Source organism: Epinephelus moara, chromosome 19 (assembly GCF_006386435.1).
Source record: "Epinephelus moara isolate mb chromosome 19, YSFRI_EMoa_1.0, whole genome shotgun sequence".
Classification (NCBI taxonomy): domain Eukaryota; kingdom Metazoa; phylum Chordata; class Actinopteri; order Perciformes; family Serranidae; genus Epinephelus; species Epinephelus moara.
This window is the reverse complement of record NC_065524.1, coordinates 12,970,620-12,994,488: the sequence shown is the minus strand read 5'-3', so window position 1 is coordinate 12,994,488 and position 23,869 is coordinate 12,970,620. Positions and strand designations below refer to the sequence as shown.

Here is a 23,869-nt window from a genome sequence, read left to right as displayed (position 1 = left end):
ATCAGGGGATTCCCATGTATGTCCTGTAGGTCTTCTTTATGAAATCCCCCCTTACAAGTGCTCTGCTACCTAAAAACAAAACTCTACATGAAACATGACATACATAAGGCATGTCTGCTTGCTTTGTTCATTCTGTTGGCAATGGAATAAAACTATACTGCTGTGCTGTACTCATGCATAGCCTAAATGTTGGCTCATATGCAACAGACAACATAAAAATCCTGTTGTTATCTTTAGCTATGTAAGACGGTAATTTCTTTCTCTGTCACACTCTTTTATATAACACATTACTTTAAATGTTTCACCCTTACTACAGTAAATAGAGGAGTACAATCTTTGCAACCACATCACCAGTGAACCAGCAGTCTGCACTGGATTAGGTGCTTTATTTTGCAGGTTGAATCACAATTCTATCTTTGGGCATGACCACTCACATGTGGTGTAACTGCAGGCTTGAAATACACAGTAGTGGTAGTGTGCCATTTCACACATGTAAGAGGAAATAATTATCCGCTACTGCCCTCTCGTGGACAAATTGTTGTCAGCCTACATTACAGATTACAATGGATTTTGGCCTCCCCTAGTGATCTAGTGTGGAAGTAATATGGATCTGCACTTTTGTTTAAAGCTGTATCTGAGTTAGTAATATTTAGTATTGTAGCTTTATATAATCTATTACAGGTAAGAAAATATTATATTCACTGGGCCAACCTGTAGGCTTGCAATCAAATAAAATGTGGTGCTGTGATGTAATTGTATTTAAGTGGGACTACATATTATGCAAAAATGATGAGTGCCCTATGGGGTATAAAAAGTACCAAAATATCCGATTCAATATTTTGCTGGAAATGTAAGGCCTACCTGGCTGTGATGTATTTGGAGGTAAAGAGGTCAAAATAAAGAATGGGCCTAATTTGAGGTACATGGGTTAACATTAGGCTACCCTTAAAAAACTCCTTAAAAAGGATCTTAGACTAAGGTGAGCTCATACTGTGAAACAAAATGTCAGGAGAGTTTGTAAGTGGTCATCTTGCAATGCTGGTCCCAGTTCAGTCACCCCTGACAGTGAAGGTAGTCCAGTCTGGTGTTTGTGTTGAAAACAAGGACCTGGACTTTGTTCTCAGTATTGTCTTGTTAATGGGGAAGTTTTTCATACATAAATGCAGATACTTAAGACTAAACCCAGTTTAAACCATTAGAAGACTTAATTAAAACTCTTGAGTAAATCACTGAAACTTGTTTGATACAATTCAGTTCTTATTACTAGTTATGTTTAAGTTATTTTGACATTGCCCTGTTTTTTGTTTTGTTAGTATAAATTCTAATTTTGTGTTTTTATTTTTGTTCTATTTCTGAAATTTTGTATCTGTTTTTTGTATTTGATGAACAGGACTTAAAAATGTGTCTTGTTTGTACTCTTAAAGTTCAATAAAAAAAAATTAAAAAGAGCTCCAAATGTCATGTAAAGTGCTTATGTCAACATCATTATAATAAAGATTACTACTACCACTACTACTGCTACTACTACTAATAATAATGACTCAGCTCCTGTTGCGTTTGGTCACCGTTCATACAGATGCTGCTAAATTTGTGCACTGTTATGGTTTGATTTTTTAAGTTATTAAGGCTGAAACCCATATATAAGAATATATTATATGTCTTATCTAAAATATAGGCTTTATAGGCAGTTTTAGCCATGGGAATTATCTATAACCCAAAAGGAGGCAACCATTAAGGGATTGACAGCAGCAAGAAATTGTGCGTTACAGTAGAGTATTTATATAGAAACATAATACCAGCAGTTTGCGTCATACTTGTTTAAACAATTTCCATGCTGTCAGCCCCTAAAAGCCGAACACTGGAAAGTCACTTCGTATGTTGTCATACCAGACCTATTAATTATCACTCACTGGAAAACCACTCTCTCCCAGTCGGGTACAACAGTTGACATTTTGATGTGTCTGACGGCCCATGAAGGCAGCATCACACCCTAAATTTTCCCAACATCCGGGACCTTTCGAGCGGAGCAGTGTGTGGAAACTGGGTAAGGAGGGCAGTGGAGAGCGGTGGAAAGGCGGACTGATGACAGCTGTCAGTGTGGACAAAAACACTACCAATCTCTGAAGAGAAGCCGAATGTCTTTCCCCTAAACGTGCAAGAGAAAAGGGACAGCACCTCGGTAGTATCGCGGGTTATTTGAAGGTGTCGTGAAGGTAACGTTATATTTTTGGGGTGGGAAATATGACGGGAGGATCAGTGCCAGTTTGCCCTATCTGCCTCTCAAGAGAGTCGAGGTTAGCCCCACTGGCTATCCAAGCTAACTACCCAGCTAAACTGGTCAGCTAGCCTAGCCTTGGCTCCCAGAGATTGTCGTCGGTGCTGGGGGTCATTGCTGTGGAAAGGACATGTGTGGATAGTTCTCGTTTTTATAAAGCGCTAGCTTCGGCGGAAGCGGAGGAAGAGCCTAAGAGGGTAGCTAACTTTTTAATGAAAATTTGGGCAGGACGAAATGCTAGTTAGCACTCCTAGTTAGCTGGCTAACCTTCGTCAACGTTCACGTTAACGTTTGTAATATAAATTAGCAAGCTAACGCTAACAGGACAGGCAGTACACCAGCATAACTTTGTCTCTAACCTAGCTAAGGTAACATTAGTCCCTATATTCCTAATGGAAATGTTACAGGGACAGTAATGTTAGCTTTGTTAGTGGGTGGAAAACTGTCAGAGTTAACGTCAGTGTGTCAGTAAGTTAGCTGAAGCTGGGTGAATAACGTAAAATAATAGTGATTTATCATCTTCATGTCAATTGGCCAAGGATTATTCGCATTCATTGATTTGTTAGTCAGCGTTTCTGAGGCGGTCAGACTGGTCATTTTGAATTTTGGATCCACGGGTTTGAAATCATCAAACGTCTACAAGGAGCGCTCATGCTTCGCTTGGGTCCTCTGACTCAGCTGGGTCCTAAACTAGGCGTTTTCCCCCCTGTCTTCACCAGCCAGCCACAGCGGTCTTTTGTCTGTGTGATCTGTTAACTTTGATATTTTCTGGGTGTCAATCAAACGCATATCATCATGTTGATGATGAGGAACGTTACTTTACCAGCTAATGCAAGCTTTATCAATGAACAGCCGTGTTTTCAGAGCAGTTTCACACGTGTAGCTTTGTATTATTCCCTCTGTGTGTCTCATTAGCTGTTGTTTATTGGAATGTTATGTTCATATGCTGATTTATAAGGCCCCAGTGGTCCTGCATGGCACGTGAAGGCTGGCTCATGTCAGCCACAACTGTTATCTAAAACCATGAGAGACTATCTGTTTTTGCAGGAATAAAAGAAAGGGATAGCGAGTGCATGGGCTGTATTTAGTACATAAAAGCGTACACAATCAAATGCAGTTAAAACTTGAGACAGCCCTAAGGCATAACATTTGACTTTGTTTGCAGACCTTTTAAAATAAGCTTCTTTTGTCTCTCCATTTTTCCTGTAGGTATTTACATACAGTTTGGTGTCTTTCCTGGCCTGACACATTATTGGTGGAGCAACAGTTGCAGAGGCAACATGGGGACACAAGGCTCTGGTAGAAAGCGTGCCCCATTGAAGGACCGGTTCTCAGCAGAGGATGAGGCCTTGAGTAGCATTGCACGGGAGGTAAGTTCATACTCCATAACATTTACCCTCTCTTTCCATTTTGGAGCAAACTGGAATGGATCTGGGCTATGTTCTCCCTATATTGCTCCAGTTGTACATTGCTTAATCAATGCTAATATGATTGTATCCAACTCAAATTGTCTTGTTTATCCTCATCTAGATAATGGGCTCGTAAAGCATAGGCTGGAGATTGATTCGTCAATCTCAGATGTTAATTTTGGCAGCAGCACCATCACTTTTAAAATATAGGGAGCATTTATAGACCATTGAAACCATTATCAGCACTCAAATGATTGGCTGACACTGCACTATGGCTGAATAAGTGGCCTTTTAAACTAAAACCTATATGAGATGTATTGCCAAAGCTTGAAAACATTAATGTATGTAGACTATTTTCAGTTGCATCTTTAGTTCATGTTGTATCCTTATCATTACCCAAACCAAAAATGCTTTGGTTATCTTATAAGTATTATGTTTTCAGTTGTGTGAGACATTTCTAAAAATGGAAGTATCATTTATAAAATTGACTTTAAAAAAAAAAAAAAAAAAACTTGTGCAGCTGTGTCTGGCACAAATTCCTGAGCCCAAACGGAATACATTCAGATTTCTTTCCAGTCTACTCATTTGCATTTTTTCTAAGATACTTTTTTATTTGCAGATGCCTTTGTTTGTTCTTGAGCAATGTCGAGGTCATTTGATTCTTGCGGAAATTATTCACCCATACTCAAATGTTTAAATAATTAGTGTGTCTTGATGATTTTTCAGTGGTCTTTTGAAAAACAAGCCATTCCATACAACAGTGATATTTAATGGGTTTACTAACAAAAAGAGCACAAATATGTTACATTGATTTTAGATGGATTAAACAAGCACTTCTGGTGATGATCAAGTTTTGTATAACTCTACAGTTTAATAGGATTTGTCTTAAGGACCTGTTGCTTTGACAATAACCCTGAACAGATTTCTTGAATATTGGGAGCAGATTTAGATTTAATTGCAGAGCTCTCCCTGGTAGATAATGTGTCATGTGCTAGCTGTGTTTACTAAATTTTTCTATTCAACACCCAGATGTCTAGTCAACCTTAGGCAGAAAATTGTATCTATTATGCAATAAATTAAGTTGATTTAAGATGTGGTTGTTAAAGTTGTTTCAGCAAATGGGCCTTTGAGGCATGTACTTAAATGCAGATATTCAGGCTTTGCAGGTAATAGCCTAGGTGTTTAGCCTAAGACAGTGGAGACAGCTGGTTTGGACCATAGAGAGGCTTGACTTGTAGTGTTTTCGTTTGGGGGAGAAAAACACGGGCAGTGGAGAGAAGCTGCCTAGCCTGTAACGACATGCCCTGGGATTATTCCATTTTGTTCCACAGCAGGGCTGCCATTCCTTTGCCTTTTTTTCCACAGTGAGGTGGCTAACAACATGAAATGCAAAGATCAGTTTTCAGAGTTTTAAGGTATTTTATGTTTTGTAGGGATAGGTTAAAAAGCCACATTGTCTGCAGATTTTCTGTGAAGATTTATGGTAATGTCAAATGATTTCTTGCATTCACAGGTAGATTTACAGGTAGAAATGTACTGCTGGATAAATCTGCTTTTCATAAATACTTGCCTTGGCCCATTTTAAGAATGCTTCATGTGTGCAGTGCTTCATTCTTGGGCACTAAGCACAAGGCTCCATTTGCTCTCTTTATAGTCATGCAGGCCGATCATAGAAACATGAGTCATCTGACCCTCCCAGTCAGGTCCTAAATCTGAATCTCTTTGTGGAGCAAAGCAGAGATTAGATCAACTGTGCAGGGAGTCCAAGGGGTCAGTGTCTAACCTGTTGCACATCACCACCCTCCCAAACAAATCTTCAAAACACTGCAGCTTCTGCCTCGTCTTGTCTGTGCCTGGTTAAGAAAAGTTACAGCCTGCCTGCCTGTGCTTGGCACGGATCACTGCTGAGAATGACTGTGAATTTGAGCCTGCACCGTCACCAGCCCAGTTCTAAGGCCTCTTACATTACTGGGCAGTCAGTCCTTTTGAATACCAGCAGCTTGCTTAGAAATCTGACAGTGGCCAAGTGTTAGAATTAGATGATCATCTCATACCCGTTGTCCTTTAGATTAGGATCTAAGGGAGCGAATGGTACATGAACAAGGCAATCATTGACTTTCCTCGGTGTACAGAGGGTGTGTGTGTTTGTGTGGAAGCTGTAGTTCATAGTTCATATGATTTCATTTGTGCTACACTTTCATTTTCTGTATATGGATATGCAGAGAACAAATCACATATCACTGTCTGTCAACAGTAGAACAGTAGACTTCATCCCATGGTAATGCAGCTTCATCCCATGGTAATGCAGCTTTTCAGCAGCATTTGTATGTTATTTTACATTTACAATGTTTTTGTTTTTTTTTGTTTGGTTTTTTGGTCATATTAGAACAGCATTTTCAAGGACTAATCTGGTGTAATTTTAAAGGTGCAAGAGATGCAAAGGTTAGTCATTTACATAACATACAGCAGTTTTAAGCACCTAGAGTGACTGTACAGGCTTATTTTTAAAGCTGACTATCTATGTATTTAAATTAATCTACCAATTTTAAAGAGCTGTTTTACATTTTGTTTTTACTTACTCTATGCTGTCTTGGCTTTTTGACGATTATATTGACAATTGCTGAGTAGTCTTGGCAAAAAGATGAATATTTTTTGTTCAAACTACCAGGGATTATTGCTAGACAAAATTTAGAATTTACACATTTATATATTGTTTTGGATGTTAAAGTATTCCATTTACATATCTGCACTTTCCATTTAATATACTAAATAAGCTTATTTCATTTTCATTTGCAGAGTACTGAAATCATAAATGCTGCAATATTGATCATAGTAATGAAACTGGAAATGTCTTACATCACTTACCCGTTTTGGTTTTTTTTATTATTTGTTGGTTACTGCATGTGTTTTTTCAGTCGTAATATTGGCATATGGTGTTGATTTCCATCACTGATTAATCTGTTGATAACGTTTTGATTACTTGTGCATTTTGTCACAATTTCCCGGGGACCAGATGTCGTAAAGTTGCTTTTTTTCTGCCCAACAGTCTGCAACACCAAAATAATAATTTTTGATATAATTTACAGTCAAGATCTGTGAAAACAAACTTGACGGGAGAATGTGCACACCTTTGCTGAAACTCTGACCCATGCATACACACATTTTGAAGGCAGGGGAAATTGGTAATACACACAGTGAGGTGGTGAACAGAAGCCAGATTGTAGGAATTTGAGAGAAAGCATTATATGTCTAATAATGCCTCTCACACTTTTAATTTCACTTCATATCACACAATACTCATAGATCCACTTTATCATGAACATTTAAAACTAGCAGTGTTGTTTGTGCTTGTGCTAGTGAACCATAACTAATCCATAAGCACCTTTCAATTGTAAGAGATAGAAGGCAAGTCAAATCTCACATCAGGTTCCGTAAATGTTTCATCAGCGCTGTCTCACCATCACATCCCCCACATCTGGAGCGCAGAGATGAAGCCCGGACTGTATACACATGGTCACACTTGTGGTCAGTTTTGGAGTGCACCGCAGCTTTAAAAATGTCAGGATGATGCCAGGATGTGGCAGGATTCAGGGAAGTCTGGCTTGTCTTTCCCCAATATTATAGAGCCTATTTTAACCTCGATCACATTAACTAGGCTAACTGATGAAAGTATCACCAGTTGTAGACATCAAAGATATCAAATAGCATTAAAGAATTGCAGAATAAAGCCCAGATAGTTTTCAACAATATCTTCTAATACAGTTTATATACCACCAAGTTCAGTTTTAGTATTCATGTAAAATGTTTTGAGTGTAAAATTGCTGCTGTAAACATAACTGCGCTGTCACTGGAGACACTGCATTGGCTGTCACTTCACACTCTGCCTCCAGTCACCTCATCCAGCACATCCTAACCACCTGCACATGTGGATTGTGTTAATTAGCAAAGTTCTCACACAGTTATTATATTCCTTATCCTCATTGTGAGTCCTGATCATAATGTAGACCCAAGTTCACCATAACAAAACTTAAATATACAAATCTTGTTTACCTATCAAACTTCAATTTTCTGACAATATCCCAGGGTGAGGGATACCACTGACTGTCGTGATTGTGAAGCAATCAGTCTGATTAGTGTGAACATATAAATAATGTGGTGACACTCAGTCATTGCCATGATTCATCGTAAAGAACCGTTGATTATTTCTATGCATCAGCATTGATAAGGTGACTATTGTTGGTTGATTATGGGCATGTAGAGGGCGGGATATGAGGCTGATCCATGTTCAGACAATTCCAAGTTGATTTTGGATTTATATAAGGAAATTGCCAAGTATCATAAAAGAGGTTTCAGGTGATGTCATGGTGGATATCTGGACTCTTATTGCCTGCAGTGCTGGAGGTGAGTTTGATGGTGAACTTCTACTGCTCAGGTTACCCTCCCAGGCCCGTGATATGGCTGTCAGAGGGCTGGGGCCGGATGGGCCAGGCTATAGATAGGACAGAGACAGAGAGCTCAGCTGTGCTGCTGTGCAGAGCAGGTCATACTGTCAGACAGCTCAACAGGTGCAGAGCACAGGGCCAGCCGTCTCTCTTGCTTTTTCATTTGATCTCACTGCATACACTCACAGCTTTACTTCCTTTTTCACCTTGTACTAAGCATGTTTTATTGTAGGACTATCAGTTAGACTCACCCAAAATCACACAGAGCCACCAAAGGAAATGGTGACTAAAATGTCCCACGTTGCATGTATGTTTGCGAAACGGCATTTAATTGTTAGAGTTCTGGGGTTTTGGTTTCCATGTAGATTTGAAAAACAAATCTTACATATAGTAAACGTATTCACTCACAAAAAATCATTTGATATTCCTTTGTTCACATTAATTAATGATGATGATATTTAAATTTGTGTATTGGATACTAAAAAAATGTACATTTTATGTAGTGATCATTACTGCATCTCACTCATCACCCCACCTTAAATCAGACTACTATTGTGGGTCATGGTTTTCACTCATTGGCTATGCTGGAAAGTTGTCTCGGTAAAACAAGATGGTTGATAGTCTTAACTAAAACTATATTCTGTTCACCTGGATAGAGGTCACTTCCTCCTTCTGTTGAATCTACCTAAGCTTCAGCCACAAGTTTCTTTTTTCTGTTTTAAAGTATTTTTGGAAATAACTAGGCTTTACACAACATTAGGTGTACAGGCAAAAAGAACCTGAATTTGGGTGGCTCTTTGGCATTATTATGAAACAGTGATTGTTCACTCGAGGCTTGTATTGAAACAGGAATAGCATATACCCACAGGCCCTCCATTCTGGCACAGCAGATAAGAAATTGCTGGAATGCTGACAGTGTTTGTCTGCAGTGAGATACTGTACACACCACACGCTGTATTTATGGACTGTCTTTTAGTAAGAGATAAAGGGCTAGGCTCCATGAGCAAGAGAACCAGTCTTTGTTGGTGGGATGTTAGGTTTCAGAGCATGTACTGAGTGTAATTGGTAGAGTGAACGTAATGGAAGTATAGTCTGCATAGTTACCTGCGTGACTCCTCAGGGCTGTGTAGGGGCTCGCCTAAATTAGCTCCTTCTGCTGTGGTACTCTGTAAAATTAGCTTCTGTTTATATTCTGACTCAGTTGGGGGGGAATTGTGCGATGACTCTTCTCAATTTTACCCCCAGAGGAGAGTTTATTAGACCCAGTTTGACATAGACTTGTTTGTGCTTTGTAAGGTTTACCTAGTTAGTGATTGTGAATTGTTTACAGGCTGAGCAGAACCACATTTTTGTGATTCACTTTGTTTTCTCTCGATCCTGTACCTCTTTGCCAGTTTGTTTGTGCACTATTGGCATCTCCCTCGTGAGGTCTTTAAATCAACCCTCCTGAAACTGATGGTTAGCACATGTGGTCGGTGATGAGGCATCCCAAGCACTCACTCTGAACAGGACTACAGAGCTGTGACTCACAAACGAAACTGGTCAGCAAGGGCACACCGTACAGTATGAACTCTGTTCAGAAGTTCCACTGGACAGTGTCCATGGTGTAGCCCAACCAGCAGTAACTATTTCTAAATTAACTCACATATACCCTTGGCATTTCTGTACTGCAGTTTCTTGTTACTTACTTATTGCCTGCGAGATACAGCAGTGTACATTTGTGTATATTTGTGAGTGTCCTGCATTGCTCCTAGTGTTAGGTTACCACCAAGTCTCTGTGTGTGGTCTGTTGTTTAGATGTTATTAGAGAAGCATTTAAAAGGCAGTTTTATGTTTTGCAAGTAAATACATTTTAACCAGCAGTAAAGCTATTGAAGACAAATCATACTGACTAAATTGTATATCTGAGAAAGCAAAACAGTTTTGCATCTTTTTCTTTTTTTTAATTTGTTTAAAATATCTAAACAATAGCGTTATAATTAGGCATGCTACCATGCTAAGTCAACCTCATCATCAAAGGGTTGGTTAATTAGGTTCCAGCTCATGAAAGAAGCTGGGCTCTCATAGACCTTGATAGCCACACTTAAGCAGCTGTGAGGAAGTGAAATCAACCCATGTGTGTACATTTTCCACCATCCCTTTTCTTTTACAGGAAAAAGACAATCCAAATATTCTCATGTAAATTCTACTGTGAGATTGTTTTTTGATTGAGGCTTTTCCCTTCCTTGTGTTTATTCCTTGCACTCGTTGGGGCGTGTCCCCAGAGAAAGGCATCTTTACCAGTTTCCACTCATGGCTAACAAGTGTGTTCATGTTGTGTCTCACAGGCAGAGGCGAGGCTTGCAGCAAAGAGGGCGGCGCGAGCGGAGGCCAGGGATATTCGCATGAGGGAACTTGAACGGCAGCAAAAAGAGGTATATAACACAAAGTGGACCTGATTGGCAAAGATGCTCTGGACCATCATTCGACCCAGAGAGCAAGCTAATGTAATGCCTCCTAACTGCTGCTCTCAGCACAGATCAACTGTAGATTGAACATAAAAATTGGCCTTGTTTTCTCCTCTATTTAATTTTTTATCAGTTGTTTTTACATGGACAGTTACTACATTAACTGACTCAGTGTTTGTGAGCTGCTCATCTGCCTCCATGGTGCAGAGGAGCTATTTGGCTTCATGCCTTGAAAGACATTTTTAGAATAATCTCACAGTTCATACACAAACATATACCCACAGGAAGAAAAATGAAAGTGCTGCATGTCCACAGATGTAACCAAATGTTCTATTCCTGAAGTAAATGTCACCCAGTTTTTTACATTTCAGCAGTTTTTCGGTGAAGTATGATTGTATGTTTTTCCTGGCACTTCCTCCCTCTGTCCAGCGTTCTTACCACTCATCCAGCAGTAGCAACAAAAAATGGGGTCAGATCCACCAATGGATGGTAGGCGAGCACGAGAGAGTGTTGCAGACTCTCACTCCACTAACACAGCCTGTTGTGTGGGATTGAGCCCCAGTCAACCCTGACCATTTAGCTACACTTGACTCACAGACTACAGTGTACCTCACTGTGGAAATATGCCTCAGCAGTGTATTTGCTTTGGAGACACCGTAATCTGTGGCTGTGTGTATTCGTAGAGCGAGCATTGGCCTTTGACTTTATTTAGGGTTGGTGAGTCTACATGCAAGAAGGTGGTTTGGACATTTAGCTATACTCCTCCAACTCCCAGCTGCTTCAGAAAGGATGGATGCTGTTGAATGCTGGTGGACAACGTTTGCATGAAGTTAATCTCTATGTGTGTTGATCAACACCAGAAGGAAAAGCTGAGATTTTCATTGTGTGCGGTTATGCTGCCTTTTAAAATAACAGAAGAGAAAAAAATTGCAATATATTAAGGTTTTTTGTATATCATTAATCTTGCTGACGTGCTTAAAGAGGATAACATTTGCAAATGTTTATGACATCCGTTTGCATATAAACATGATGACAGAAGTTGTTTGGCATGGTTTGGGCTTTGCATAGCAACTGTCGAGCTTTGCAGTGACCTTACTCACCCCGTGATTGAGCCTTTCTACTTTCACTCTATAATCTTTCCCTACTTTCTTTTCTTACTCCAGGCTGACTCAGAAAAAGCCAGAGGCTCTAGTAGTAGTATATCCAGCAGCCGTCATCGCCGGGTCTGTATCTCTCCCACACACTTCCTCTTTGTCCGCCTGTATTTCCTTTCTTCTTTCTCCTTTAATCCTGCAGTTAATCTTTCATCACCCATGTTCCTCTCTGTCTGCTTTTCTGCTGTGACTCCATGTTTCCACATCAACAGGGGCTGGATGATGATGTCACGTCAGTCCGCAGCTACAGGGTGCGTAATGCATAATAAATCCCTGCCAGTTTTATTAGGTCTGCAGTCAAAGGGGCACACGGATGTGTGGAGGCCTTTGTTCATGTTAGAAAAGCACTTGTTAAATTAATGCAGTTGGGTGAAATACTTTTATTTGGTAGTGTATTTGCGTCATATCATGAAATAGTTGGCGAAGTTAAGATTTCTAATAATGTTTGCTTTTATTTGTTTTTTTTTTAATTTGAAGTCAACCTCATCATCGATTCGTGACTCGGGGTCAAAGAGTCGATCCAGTTCCCGTAGAAAAGATTTGTTGGTATGTTGTGTGTTCATGTGTGTGAGAACATGAAGCATATTTGTGTGGAGTTTGGCAATTGATTGAATACCTGGATTCTGAGCATGAGTTCAGGTTTGGCTAACCTTATTGTGATCGACAAAATTTGCTTAGATTCAAAAGGATGTGCACAAAAGCAACCAGTGTGTCTCATACACTTCGGCTCCAGCTAAACCCTTTTCATATTGGAGATTCACATATGACAGATTAGTTTATACCTGGAAGGAGAAATAGCATCGAGGGGACTGTTAGAGACATTTGTTTCCCTTTCTTTACCACTTCCTTGAATATGTCCCTGTATAATTTTTGAATGTGTTGCTGTGTGGTTCTGATGGACTGGCATTATAGTTGGATTTAGAATTTTCAACTTCAATTTTCAGCTTTTAAAGTGCTTGGAATTTGTACCTTGACAAGACATTTGGTGCAGTTATCAGCTAGTTGAAATATACCATCAAACAAAGAAACTCGAAGCTGTTTTCAACATAATTACATAGGGAATGTCCACATTTGTGCCTGTTTTTGATGCAACAAACTTATTGTTGACTGCGTTTTCACCATCATATTGTTTTCCTTAAAAACATCACACAACCATCATAATGAGCAGAGTGCCACTGATAAATGTTTTTGTTCCTTCCCTGTGGCCCTGGCAGGGCGTAGAAAAATAGATGGTTTGTTTGATCTGTTACTGTGTTGGCTTACTTGTTGCTTGTACAACAACTAACTTTGTATTAGTGAGACACGTGAATGTGTGCGGCCAGTGCAGACCTAACAGCAACCACAGCCTCTCAGATATTTGATTTTCTTGTGATCATAAATCTTGTGATTCTCTCTTTAGTCTGATGGCCTCTCCACTAGCTCCGCTCTGAAGAGTTCCCGCTCCACTGTATGTACCTATGTGATGATCATCTGTTTGTCACTGCCTCTACGCTTTTCCTTTTATCCTTTTGTCTCATTTTTGCTTTTATTTTATTTTTATTTTGTTTTCTGGGCTGAACAGAGCTCTGTGTACAATGACCTGCATGGCCATAAAAGGTCTTCATCCAGCTCCTCGAAGAAGGACCTGCTGGTCAGTGTTACTCCGTTAGTGTTGGTGTCTCTTCTGCAGCCTCAAGCATGGAGGCAGTGTCAGCTAACGATAGTGGCTTGTGGTGATTTACAGTTGATCGACTTTACCCCTGTTAAGATTGACTATATTCATTGCCTTGTGAAGTGCCACACAGTTGTTGACAAAGCTGTGTTGAATGTGTCTGAAATAGATATTAGTCTGACACTTGAGAATAAGATTTGTTATGTCGGTGTTTGTTTGAGGTCACATTATGTTACTGCCCTTCCAGACTGGACTTTACCATGATCAAAGGAACTACAGCAGCCTAACGAAGACCAAAGCAACGCCTCCTCCCTCCACTTCCACCTATCAGCCTCGGGTCGGTCCCTCTGACAGTGCCAACTTTAAACACTTTTATGCACAGGCTTAAGTGGTTAAAGGACACTCAGTAAAATCAGAGCCAGTTATATTCCTATCTGCATGGAGTAGTTTATTGGATATTCATACGCCTAACAAGCTGTTTTATATAACTGCAATAAGAGATATAGTTTGTGTCAGAAAAGCATCAAAGTAAGGAGAGCATAATGGTCATGTAGCTAGTGTAGTGTGCCATAGAAATCTTGAAATAGAAAGCTTGACTTTGGATTGAGATCTCTCTCCAATGTAAAACAGTTCTTATGATCATTTGTATTTATGTAAATTACTTGCTGACCGACAAAGGTGGTGCTCCTCTGCCAGTATTAAAACAGTCCACAGGGCCAGTGTCACCTTACCTCACTTCTCCTCTCAACCTATTTCACCCTAAATTTTACAGTGTCAGCAAAACATTCATCCTGTTTCCACTTTCTGCTGCTCTTTAGTCTCTCTCCACCTCACATTCCTGATACAGCTTTCCTCTGTGCTCTTAATTTCCCTGCACCCCTCCTCTCCGACAGGCCACCACTTCCTCGTCCTCCACCACTGGCACGGCGCTGCCTCGCAGCTACAGCATGGTCAGTTTCTGTCCACAGAGTGGCCAACATCTCTCTGCATGCCTCTAGTTACCTTTAGAAGTACACATTCCCCCTCTCTTGAGGCCACATAGGTCTGATAGGATGCCCAGGGTGGCTAGTACCACTTATATTTAGCTTCTGAACACTCAGAGCACTTGGCTGTGGCCAGAGATTTGTGCTTCAGTTAGATAAGTCAGGAGTTTGCATCAAGCCAAGGCTTTTGTTGTAAAGCACTGACACAAATGGCTTATTTGATGTTGGAAATACAGAGTCTCTGTTCATTTCATTGCCTAGAAAAAGTAATTTTATTCAGACTACTTAGCAAGTACGTCAAAAATTCATGTTCCCTCTTGCTGAGCCCTCCACTGTCTCCCACATGTGCCCTCAGGCCTCTATTTATGATGACACCGGTCTGTATGGCTCAGGATACAGTTCAAGAGCTGTAAGTCTCCTGAATGTTTGTCAAACAGCATTTCAGCAATGTCACCACCACAGCAGCTAACTGTTGTGCCCTGTGGTCTGCCATCTGCCTTCATGTTGATCCCCTGTCCTCCTCCTCCTCCTCCTCCCCCTCCTCCTCCCACCCCCCACCCACAGCCCTCTGAATACAGCTGGTACTCCTCTGGAGCCAGCTCCACCCGTAGCAGCCCTGTGGTGAGCACGTTAAAACCATCGCCACTCTGCATGATGTCAGTTAACTCCACACACAGATGACCACTATTAACAAGCATCCCCTTGCCCCACCTCAGCACCAGACCTCCCACCTAGGGACAATATTGATAACCCATACCAAACTGGCTGCAGCTTGTTTTACAGCATCCATGATTGACATTAAAGTGCGTGAATGAAGGATTTTTTCTGCAGTGCTGTGCAGGCTTAGATGTGGTAGCGAGGTTGTGTCATCTAACTTGGCGTTTGACAAAATGATCCTTATTGCATGATTGCCATTACTTGTAGTGTTAGAGTCTTTGGAGTAATCCAGATATCTGTTTAATCCAGAGACTGCTACTGGATGTGTATGGATTGCTGTTTGAACAAGAAGTGTGTGTGTCAGAGAAAGCCTTGGGCATGCAGCCATCCTCATAGTGTGTGTGCGCGTGTGTGTGTGCGTGTGTGCGCGTGTGTGCGCGTGTGTATGTGTGTATATATTCCCCTCAGTCTTCAGATGATGACACTGTCAGCAGCGTGTCCCAGGAAAACTTCAGGAGAGGCCGCAGGGACAGTGCGGTGAGCTGTAGGGACTGGGCTTTACAAACTCTAGATGGATAGTGTTCTGTCACAGTAGATGATGGTCTAATACTCAAAGCTTTTCAACGGTTTCTTTTATTGTATTGCACTCCATAAGAACACCAGCTTAATACCTACCATACATTTTAAACACCTTAACCTTGAAGCGTGATCTCTTCTGGTTGTATTTGTCTTTTTTTGCTTCGTCCCTTTACTCTGATTATTTTTATGATTTGGCTCTCTTATTTCTCTGTTTCTGCTTTCTTCTGTCTCTATCCTCTTTGTGTTGTGTGTGTATTGTAAGCAGTCGTCTGATTTCTCAGACATTAGCGAGTCTGCTGCTGATTATTTCAGCCGCACCAACCGAAGAGGCAGTATTGTGTCTGACCTCGATGATTTGAGCATTCCAGATCTGGACGCTGTAAGTGGCTAAACGAAGTTCACAACAGTGGGCTGGAAAGTGCACTGCAACCCCAAATGATGCATGATTAAAAATAACATTTGGTTTTCAAAACTCATCCCACAGTCTGTGTTTTTATTGACTATAAATAAGTAAAGTGGTACAAGTTCAGCTTAAGCGGATGTGACTGCAGTGTGCAGCAGCGTGGACTTAGAAAATCTTTTCTTAATGGAGTGGTGTGACTCACTCAGTGTTTCATTTGCTTGTTTGGTTGTCAACTCTTTTATGATCTGTGAACATGCAGCACTTATCCCAGACTCATATTAACTCCCGGACTAACTCCCTGATTTACAGATGCGGAAACGACTCCAAGCATGACAACACAGGATGTGCTTTCTCAAAATAGTTTTCATCTCTTTTTATATTTCTTCTCTTTCTTGCAGCTGGATGAAAAATGTGACAAGCAGTATTCAGATTTTAGTCGGGTGAGTGCACCATCATTTTGCATTTTACTTCACCAAACCTCACAAAGCATCAAATGCAGTAGTCCGTGAGTTTAATCTCACACTGAACTACAAATTGATTTCTACGCCTATTCTTACGCCTATCTGTTAGGCAGATACCATGTAACCACAACAGATCAGCATTGTCTGGCTTTTATACACACAGTCTGTGGATACAGTGAGCTAGTTTGTCAAGTTTATACTTCAGCACATGACAGCGACAGTACCTCCCTCAGGAGGATTTGAATTGGGCCCTGTGGAATCAGATGACGGTGTTGTATAACATGTCTGAGTTGTGTTGCATTGTGCTGAGCTGTTTTGATGTTTTTCTGACTGGAGTTGTGTGGTGTTTTTATGTTCCCAGCCATCCTCCCGCTGTGCCACCCCAGGCCTCTCAGCAGCCACGTTGGCATCACTGGGTGGCACCTCGTCACGACGGGGCAGCACAGACACGGGTAGCGCCTATGACCCCGACACCAGTCTCAGTGAACTTAGGGTAAGGTGTTCGATGCACACAGTGTCACCCCTCTAAACATGTGGCTTAATAAACTGGTGAAAAATGCTGGCATATGAATCAAATTGTACTTGTTTTAGCTCCAGATATCCATCATCACATTATGATATAGGTTAAATGCTAATCCACATGTTCTGTGTCTGAGCTATTTAATGTATACATCTGTTCCTTCTGCATATGAACCTCCCTCTGTTGTGCCCTCCCTGCTATTCTAAGTGTCTGCTTTAACCGTTTTTCTTTATGGATGTGACATGTGACCTGTGGAGCTGTTCTTGTATTTGGGTGCGCTGGTCATGCCAGCTGGATTGTTTTTGAGATGGCAGCACAGGTGCTTTGTTATCTCTCCCTGATACTCCCCACCCCCTCTGATGCCCCACTTCACCCCAACCATTCCTTCCATCTGCTCTACAGGATATCTATGAACTAAAGGACCAGATTCAGGATGTAGAAGGGCGGTACATGCAAGGGCTTAAAGAGCTGAAGGTAGAGGGGCTTGAGCTCACAGCATGCCTTCTCTTGTTCTCTGGGAGCAGTATGGCATCACTAACCCTCCAGCATTCCCCCACTCATACCCCTATGTGCCCCTTCCTGTAGCTCCTCACACCACAGTTGTGTCTTTGCGTGCTCCCAGTGTGAATTGCATAATGATCCTTCTTCTGCATGATCTTCCCTCACTTCCTGTTGTGATCTTACTCACTGGTTGTGGCCTAAAATGAAGACACTCCCACAATTCAGCTGGGTTCAAAGTTGTAAGAAGAAGAGTTAAAATGCTCCACCTGCTGACAGATTACAGCTTTCAGTTTTGAGGCTGTTCTTCCACCCAGGCTTTCATTGCCACAGTGTTGGACGGCCCTCTGGCTGACTGACTTCTGCAGTCACTCAAAGCAGCTTCTTGTTCTCTTAGAAAGGACACTATGTTTTATTGATAAGAGTAGCTTACTAACAAACCTGACTCCTGTCTTGTTCTTGGTAGAGTTTGATACAGCTGATGCACTTTAGCTAGATTACTTTTCATCATCTTGTTTCCTTGTTCACTTGTAATTCTCTCTTTCAGATCCCCTTTTCACACCATTGCCTTGTTTCACTCCTAAAAGTGATTCAGAGCATTCTAATTATTGTGTGATCAATGCCAACACTTTCACCACACACACACTAGTCCCAAATGACCTGTTTAGAATAGCAAAATATCACAAAAGATAGTGCAGAATCATGCTTTTACTCAATCCAGCATGTAGAAATAAGAAAAGATGTGTGCTTTGTTTTTGGCCAGTGTGTTACAAAAACTTTTTTATATCAGAGTCCACCTGGTGCATGTTGACAAGCTGTGCTTTTAACCCAATGTACTCTGTTTATTAACATGCTCCCACCCCCAATTAGGAGTCACTTGCAGAGGTGGAGGAGAAATATAAGAAAGCCATGGTATCAAACGCACAGCTGGACAACGACAAAGGCAACCTCATCTATCAAGTGGACACACTAAAGGACGTCATAGAGGAGATGGAGGAGCAAATGGCTGAGATGAAGAGGGAGCTGGAAGACAAGTCAAAGGTAAAATAACAGTCAAAGAAAAGTTCTGAAGCTTATTATCACGTCAAACCACATGTCAGAAAACTATTTCAGGTAGGTACCTTTACAAAATATTTACATAGAAGGGTTGTGGCTGAAATGTTCTATTTGTGGTTTCAGGAACTAGAAAGACAAAAGCACACATGCACAGTCCTGCAGCATAAACAGGAAGAACTGAAAGAGGGAATTCGCCAGAGAGATGAGCTTATAGAGGTAAGGCTGCCCTTGCATTAGACTGACACACTGTTTCTGCCAGGGTGACCACATCAGACTGCCATTCTGTCAACACTTTGGAGGGTGTTAGTGCCTCTGTGCAGACTGCAGCGAATGGGCCCTGTTCTGCAGGAACTTGATAAGGATTGATTGGCACTTGCCTGCCTCTAGGTCCTCTCCGTCCCTTCTGACATTTAGCTCTATTTCATTGTCGTATCTGACGCTGATCATTCATTCCATTCTCGGCATTATCTTCAAACAAGTCTCCTCTCACCCTGTGTCACCTGTTCCTATCTTTTGTTTTCGTATCTGTATGTGTTATTGTGCATTTTCTTCTTTTGTCTTTGTTTCATTTTTCCTATTCTGTTCTTATCCTGTACTGTGTCAACTTGTTACTGCTCAACGCCACTCCAGGAGAGCCAGCGAATGCAGACTAAGTTAGATGCCCTCACCAGAGAGGTGTTTGACCTGCAGGAAACGATAAACTGGAAGGACAAAAAGATTGGGGTAGGAGGTCCCACAGGGGTGCTGTGACAGAACATGGGAGGCAATAGATGGTTGTGCTTTTCAGCCTTTAGACTAAGTGTCCTCCACTTCTTTTGCCTCTCATGCTGTCTCTGCATGACGGAGACCCTTGAGGTGTTAGCACATACCTGGACACATTCACAGTTTGGAATTTTGCATGTCAAATAACAGGGTTTTTCAGTTCATAACCTCAGCTAACAATGCAAGTGCACTGGCGCTGTGTTAAAGCTTGTAGTGGGCAGCCTGTGAAATATTAATAATTTTATCCAGGATCATGTAAACTAGAAGAGAAATATCATCATATTCTAGCATGACATGCATGTTCCACATGTGGATCAGTATATTAGTTAGGTCAGACTCTTAAATGTAGTACCTAGATTTAGCTTTCACAAAGTGCAAAGTCAGAAAGATCTTCCTCCTTACAAACTCAGTCCCTGTGCTCTTCAACACCTTTTAACATTTCCCAATAACATCTTGTGAGCATGTAGCCTTGTCCCCATCTGTGTTCCTGTGTCCTTGTTGTTAGCCTAATGTGCACAGTGCATGTTTGTGCATGGAAGATGTCTTGCTGTAGCATGTGGTGTTGCATGTCTGTCCAGAGTCAATCCAACTTCTCCTCTGCCTCTTTTCCTCTCTGTTGTCTCTTCTCGTCTGTGTGGCCAGGCCCTAGAGAGGCAGAAAGAGTACTTTGATTGCATTAGGAATGAGAGAGACGAGCTCAGAGATGAGCTTGCTGACATCAAGGGGAAGGCCAAAGCAGGAGAGGTAGGTCTTCCTGTAGTCCCAGAAGAAAAAGAACACAAGATAAGAGGAATGAGTTGCTGACCCCAAAATGACTTTTTATACTTTCCTTTTGGTTGGAACTAAGCCAGTAAATGTTATCTAACGGGCTACTGCATTGTACTTTTGACTTCTGCCTTTTTGTTTTTCTTTCCAGTTTATTTTCTTGACAATTTTCTCACTACTTCCTGGTTTTCTGTAATATATCTGGTAGATGTTAATCTGTGTTTGACCATGCCTGCAGTGTGATATATCAAAATAATGGTAGATTTGTTGTTTATACAGGGTATGCAGGTACTGTTACTGTACACAGAGGTCTCAATTGTAACTTCCCACAGTGGCAAACACACAGTAGTCTGCATTGTGCAGTCACATGGTAAAAATGTCAAAAATGTCATTCAAATGACTGCAGAGGGGATTCAAAATGGTTCTCTGAAAACAAGACTTGTAGTATTATGAAAGAGGTTATTTTTATCAGGCAAATCTCGACACATCCTTATTTATAAAAGGCTTTGGTTAATGCAACTTTAGGCCCCCAGTGTTGAGCTATATATTGCATATACTATGCATGTGTGTACAGTATATATGCAGAACGCAGAATTTCAGGGCCAATTACAGTAGCCGTTAATTATCTGTTGTAGCCAATACTGATACCATAACCTATAATTTAACTTGTTGTAATAACCATAGTTTTTAAATATGTAGATTGATTAATGTCAGACCTTTATACATCTATAGGCTGCAAAAAGCATAAGAAATAAGTTGTCTTTACTAATTAATTGTTATCTGAAGCCCTCCACTGTTTACAAAAATCAGTCCTGCAGCATCAGTCCTCCTCTGCTGCTAATGTGAAAACATTTGTGGTCAAAGAGGTCACATTTTTGCAAAAACATGTTCTGCTTGGTCAACAGATTAATTTTTCATGACGTCTCCCTTACTGGCGGATGGTCGAGTATTCTACTCACCTCAAGTAAAATACAACCTCAAGTCTGTTTTATTCTCTCTGCTGTGGCCTCTCTGATCAAGAGCCTCCTGTGTCTCTGTGTGTGGAGCTCATCCCCACCCTCATGCAAACAGTGACAGGCACAGAGAGGAGAGGAGAATGGCAGAGAGGCAAAAATCACTCCTCAGAACGAGGGCTGTGCGATAAGCAGAACACCAAATCAGTGTTTTTTACCAAATACCCCGATTTTGATACTGCGACAGTATTGTTGGGTTCGACTGTTGGTGCTTTCACAAAATACTTTTACATAAGATTTTTGAGAAATCATCGTTAGTTATGTTGATATAATGAATAAGTTGGTAAAGTCTGTTCAGAAAATTACATTTCTTTACTGTAATGCTGCCTTTAAAACCAGGACAAGACAATGCTCCAAAATCTAAGATGATATCCAGTGTCATATCAAAATATCAATGAAATATTGATATTTTGCCCAGTCCTTCTCAGAACCCAGGTTTGAGTGCCTTCCCTGGGCTGCACTTTTTGGGCCGGAATTATCGACTGAAATTCAATAATCGCAACAAGAACAATAATTAATTTTATTGCTTATCTACTAATAATATACCAGCCACAAATATATCCTGCATGCCTACGTTTTAACATCCACAGACCACTGACTGTTCAGTGCGTCGTAGGGATCATTTTCATTTACAGTGGCTTTTACTTTTCAAGATTTTTGTTTTCCATCCATTCATAGCAGCCAGCTTTTCGGTCTGTGTGGTCTTACATTGTAGATGAGGGGTGTGTCATATTTAAAAAAAAAAAAAAAAAAAAAGTGTCATCGGTGCATACCTGTTGAAGCACAACCTTACTTATGTGTGTGTTCTCTCACCACAGAAGCACGGGCTGGTCATCATCCCAGACGGCACACCAAACGGAGATGTCAACCATGAGCCTCTGTCCTCAGGGATCACTGTGGTCTCCCAGGAGGCCGCTCAGGTGCTGGAGTCTGCAGGAGAGGGCCCACTGGGTAAGTCAGGGATATTACGTCTGTCAAAATAAAAGATGTACATTGATGCTAAATAAACAAATCTGATGAGGTGTGTATTTACTACAGCTACAAAACAATAAGAAAAACAACCGATAGTCACATTTCATTGTGTTTTTGTTGCCAACCTAATGCACACAGTTGAATTTGTCCATTCAGCGTCTTCTGCCCGTTACGGTAAATTGCATCAGCTTAATGTGGTGTGTTAATGTGTTTCCTGACTGTTTTGCAGATGTCAGGCTACGGAAGTTGGCAGAGGAGAAAGATGAACTGTTGGCTCAGATTAGGAAACTGAAGAATCAGCTGGAGGAGGAGAGACAGAAACACTCAAAGATGGACAGTGCATACACAGATGGGGAGAGGATGGAGAACGGTACAGACCTGCACATTATTGAGATGCAGAGTAAGTGGGCCTTATTACGTGTCATTATTATGTATCAGCACACAGATCTTTTGAACACTCTGTATTTTCAAACTCACCGATTTCTGTCTTTCTCTGTAGGGGATGCCAACAGACAGATTAGTGAATACAAATTCAAGCTTTCTAAGGCAGAACAGGAAATAGGTACAATGGAACAAAATGTGAGTAAGAAAATGTCAAATTAAATCATAGAAACATGATACGGAGAGATAAAAAAGTTATCATCAAAGTTATTAAATTGTCCTCTCTTGTGTCCATTTTCCAGATTAACAGACTTGAAGGGCAAGTGTCAAGGTACAAGGCATCAGCAGACAACTCAGAGAAAGTAGAAGACGAACTCAAAGCAGAAAAACGGAAACTTCAAAGAGAGGTAAAGACACAGGTGCATTTTATAACATGGAACAGGAAGTGAAGACACTGACAGTAACTTCTTCCCTCTGCTCCCCCACAGCTGCGCACAGCTCTAGATAAGATCGAGGAAATGGAGATGACCAACAACCACCTAGTAAAGCGCCTCGAGAAGATGAAGGCCAACAGGAATGCCCTTCTGTCACAGCAGTGAGGCAAGGCAGCGTCACCACAGAAGCCCTTAAACTCGCACCTCAGACCTCTGACTGCCATATTGCGTCTGGAGCACATTTCCATTTTTAGCTGTAACACTTTAAAGATTTGTAGCTAACCAAAAACACTTTAAACAAAACTGTAGCACAGGCAACAAACTGAACTGTGTCCCTTTTTTTTTTAAAATCGGAAGCGTTGGTTTTGTCGCCACTGTTTTTGGAGGAATGACTCAGAAACTTAACTAATAAAAACTATAAAGTTGCTGGGAGATACATCTGAGGAAATTTCTCTAGTCACTACTTAATTTTTCAGAGCTTTGTACTACATCATGTTATCCATGAGATTTTGTCTCGCTCTGGCTGGGTGCTTGGCTGTACTTTGTTTTTGTTTTTTGTTTTGTTTTTTTTGATAAGTTGCATGAATGAGTATAATTATGCTTTTAAACTATTCATCCCTCACGGCTGCTCCGGTCCCGCACCTTCCCAGCTCCCCCTCACACAGTGAAGTGCCTTTTCACACAAGGAGACTGGGAGTCTGCACCGCTCGGTGAAACAATAATCGTTTTAACAGGTACAGAATGATGTATTTAAAAAGGTGCAGTCATTATTTGAAAATATGTAGAACCAACTGTGTCTGCTGCGGTTTCATTGAAATTTTTCAGATATTTAAAAGATTTCTTGAAAATAAATGTGTAATTTACAGAACTGGGTATCCAACCTGGATGTTTTGTTTTTTCATCAATTAATATTGCTTTTTAAGTGCTATTTTAATGACGTTATTGTCAGTATTGTTCATTTGCAGAGGTGTGGACTTGAGTCACATGACTTGTACTCAAGTCAGACT

General features: G+C 40.9%; 1 protein-coding gene across 21 annotated transcripts; it reads left to right on the top strand.

The window, feature by feature from the left end:
- Nucleotides 1–2,013: 2,013 nt before the first annotated feature.
- lrrfip2 (leucine rich repeat (in FLII) interacting protein 2) lies at nt 2,014–23,730 on the top strand. Of its 21 annotated transcripts, none has more exons than XM_050071002.1 (27): nt 2,014–2,213; nt 3,485–3,645; nt 10,454–10,540; nt 11,003–11,062; nt 11,737–11,796; nt 11,940–11,978; nt 12,205–12,273; nt 13,127–13,174; nt 13,289–13,357; nt 13,626–13,715; nt 14,272–14,328; nt 14,717–14,770; nt 14,926–14,982; nt 15,487–15,555; nt 15,863–15,976; nt 16,399–16,440; nt 16,823–16,954; nt 17,384–17,455; nt 18,350–18,520; nt 18,659–18,751; nt 19,166–19,258; nt 19,940–20,041; nt 21,894–22,026; nt 22,277–22,447; nt 22,547–22,626; nt 22,731–22,835; nt 22,917–23,730. In XM_050071002.1, exons 2-27 carry the CDS (start codon nt 3,556–3,558, stop codon nt 23,025–23,027), a joined length of 2,268 nt encoding a protein of 755 aa, XP_049926959.1. In that variant the 5' UTR covers nt 2,014–2,213; nt 3,485–3,555; the 3' UTR covers nt 23,028–23,730. The 21 variants fall into 21 exon arrangements, with proteins under 21 accessions (XP_049926959.1, XP_049926962.1, XP_049926964.1 ...); XM_050071004.1 differs by lacking the exon at nt 2,014–2,213 and adding an exon at nt 2,237–2,472; XM_050071005.1 differs by lacking the exon at nt 11,003–11,062.
- Nucleotides 23,731–23,869: the final 139 nt, after the last annotated feature.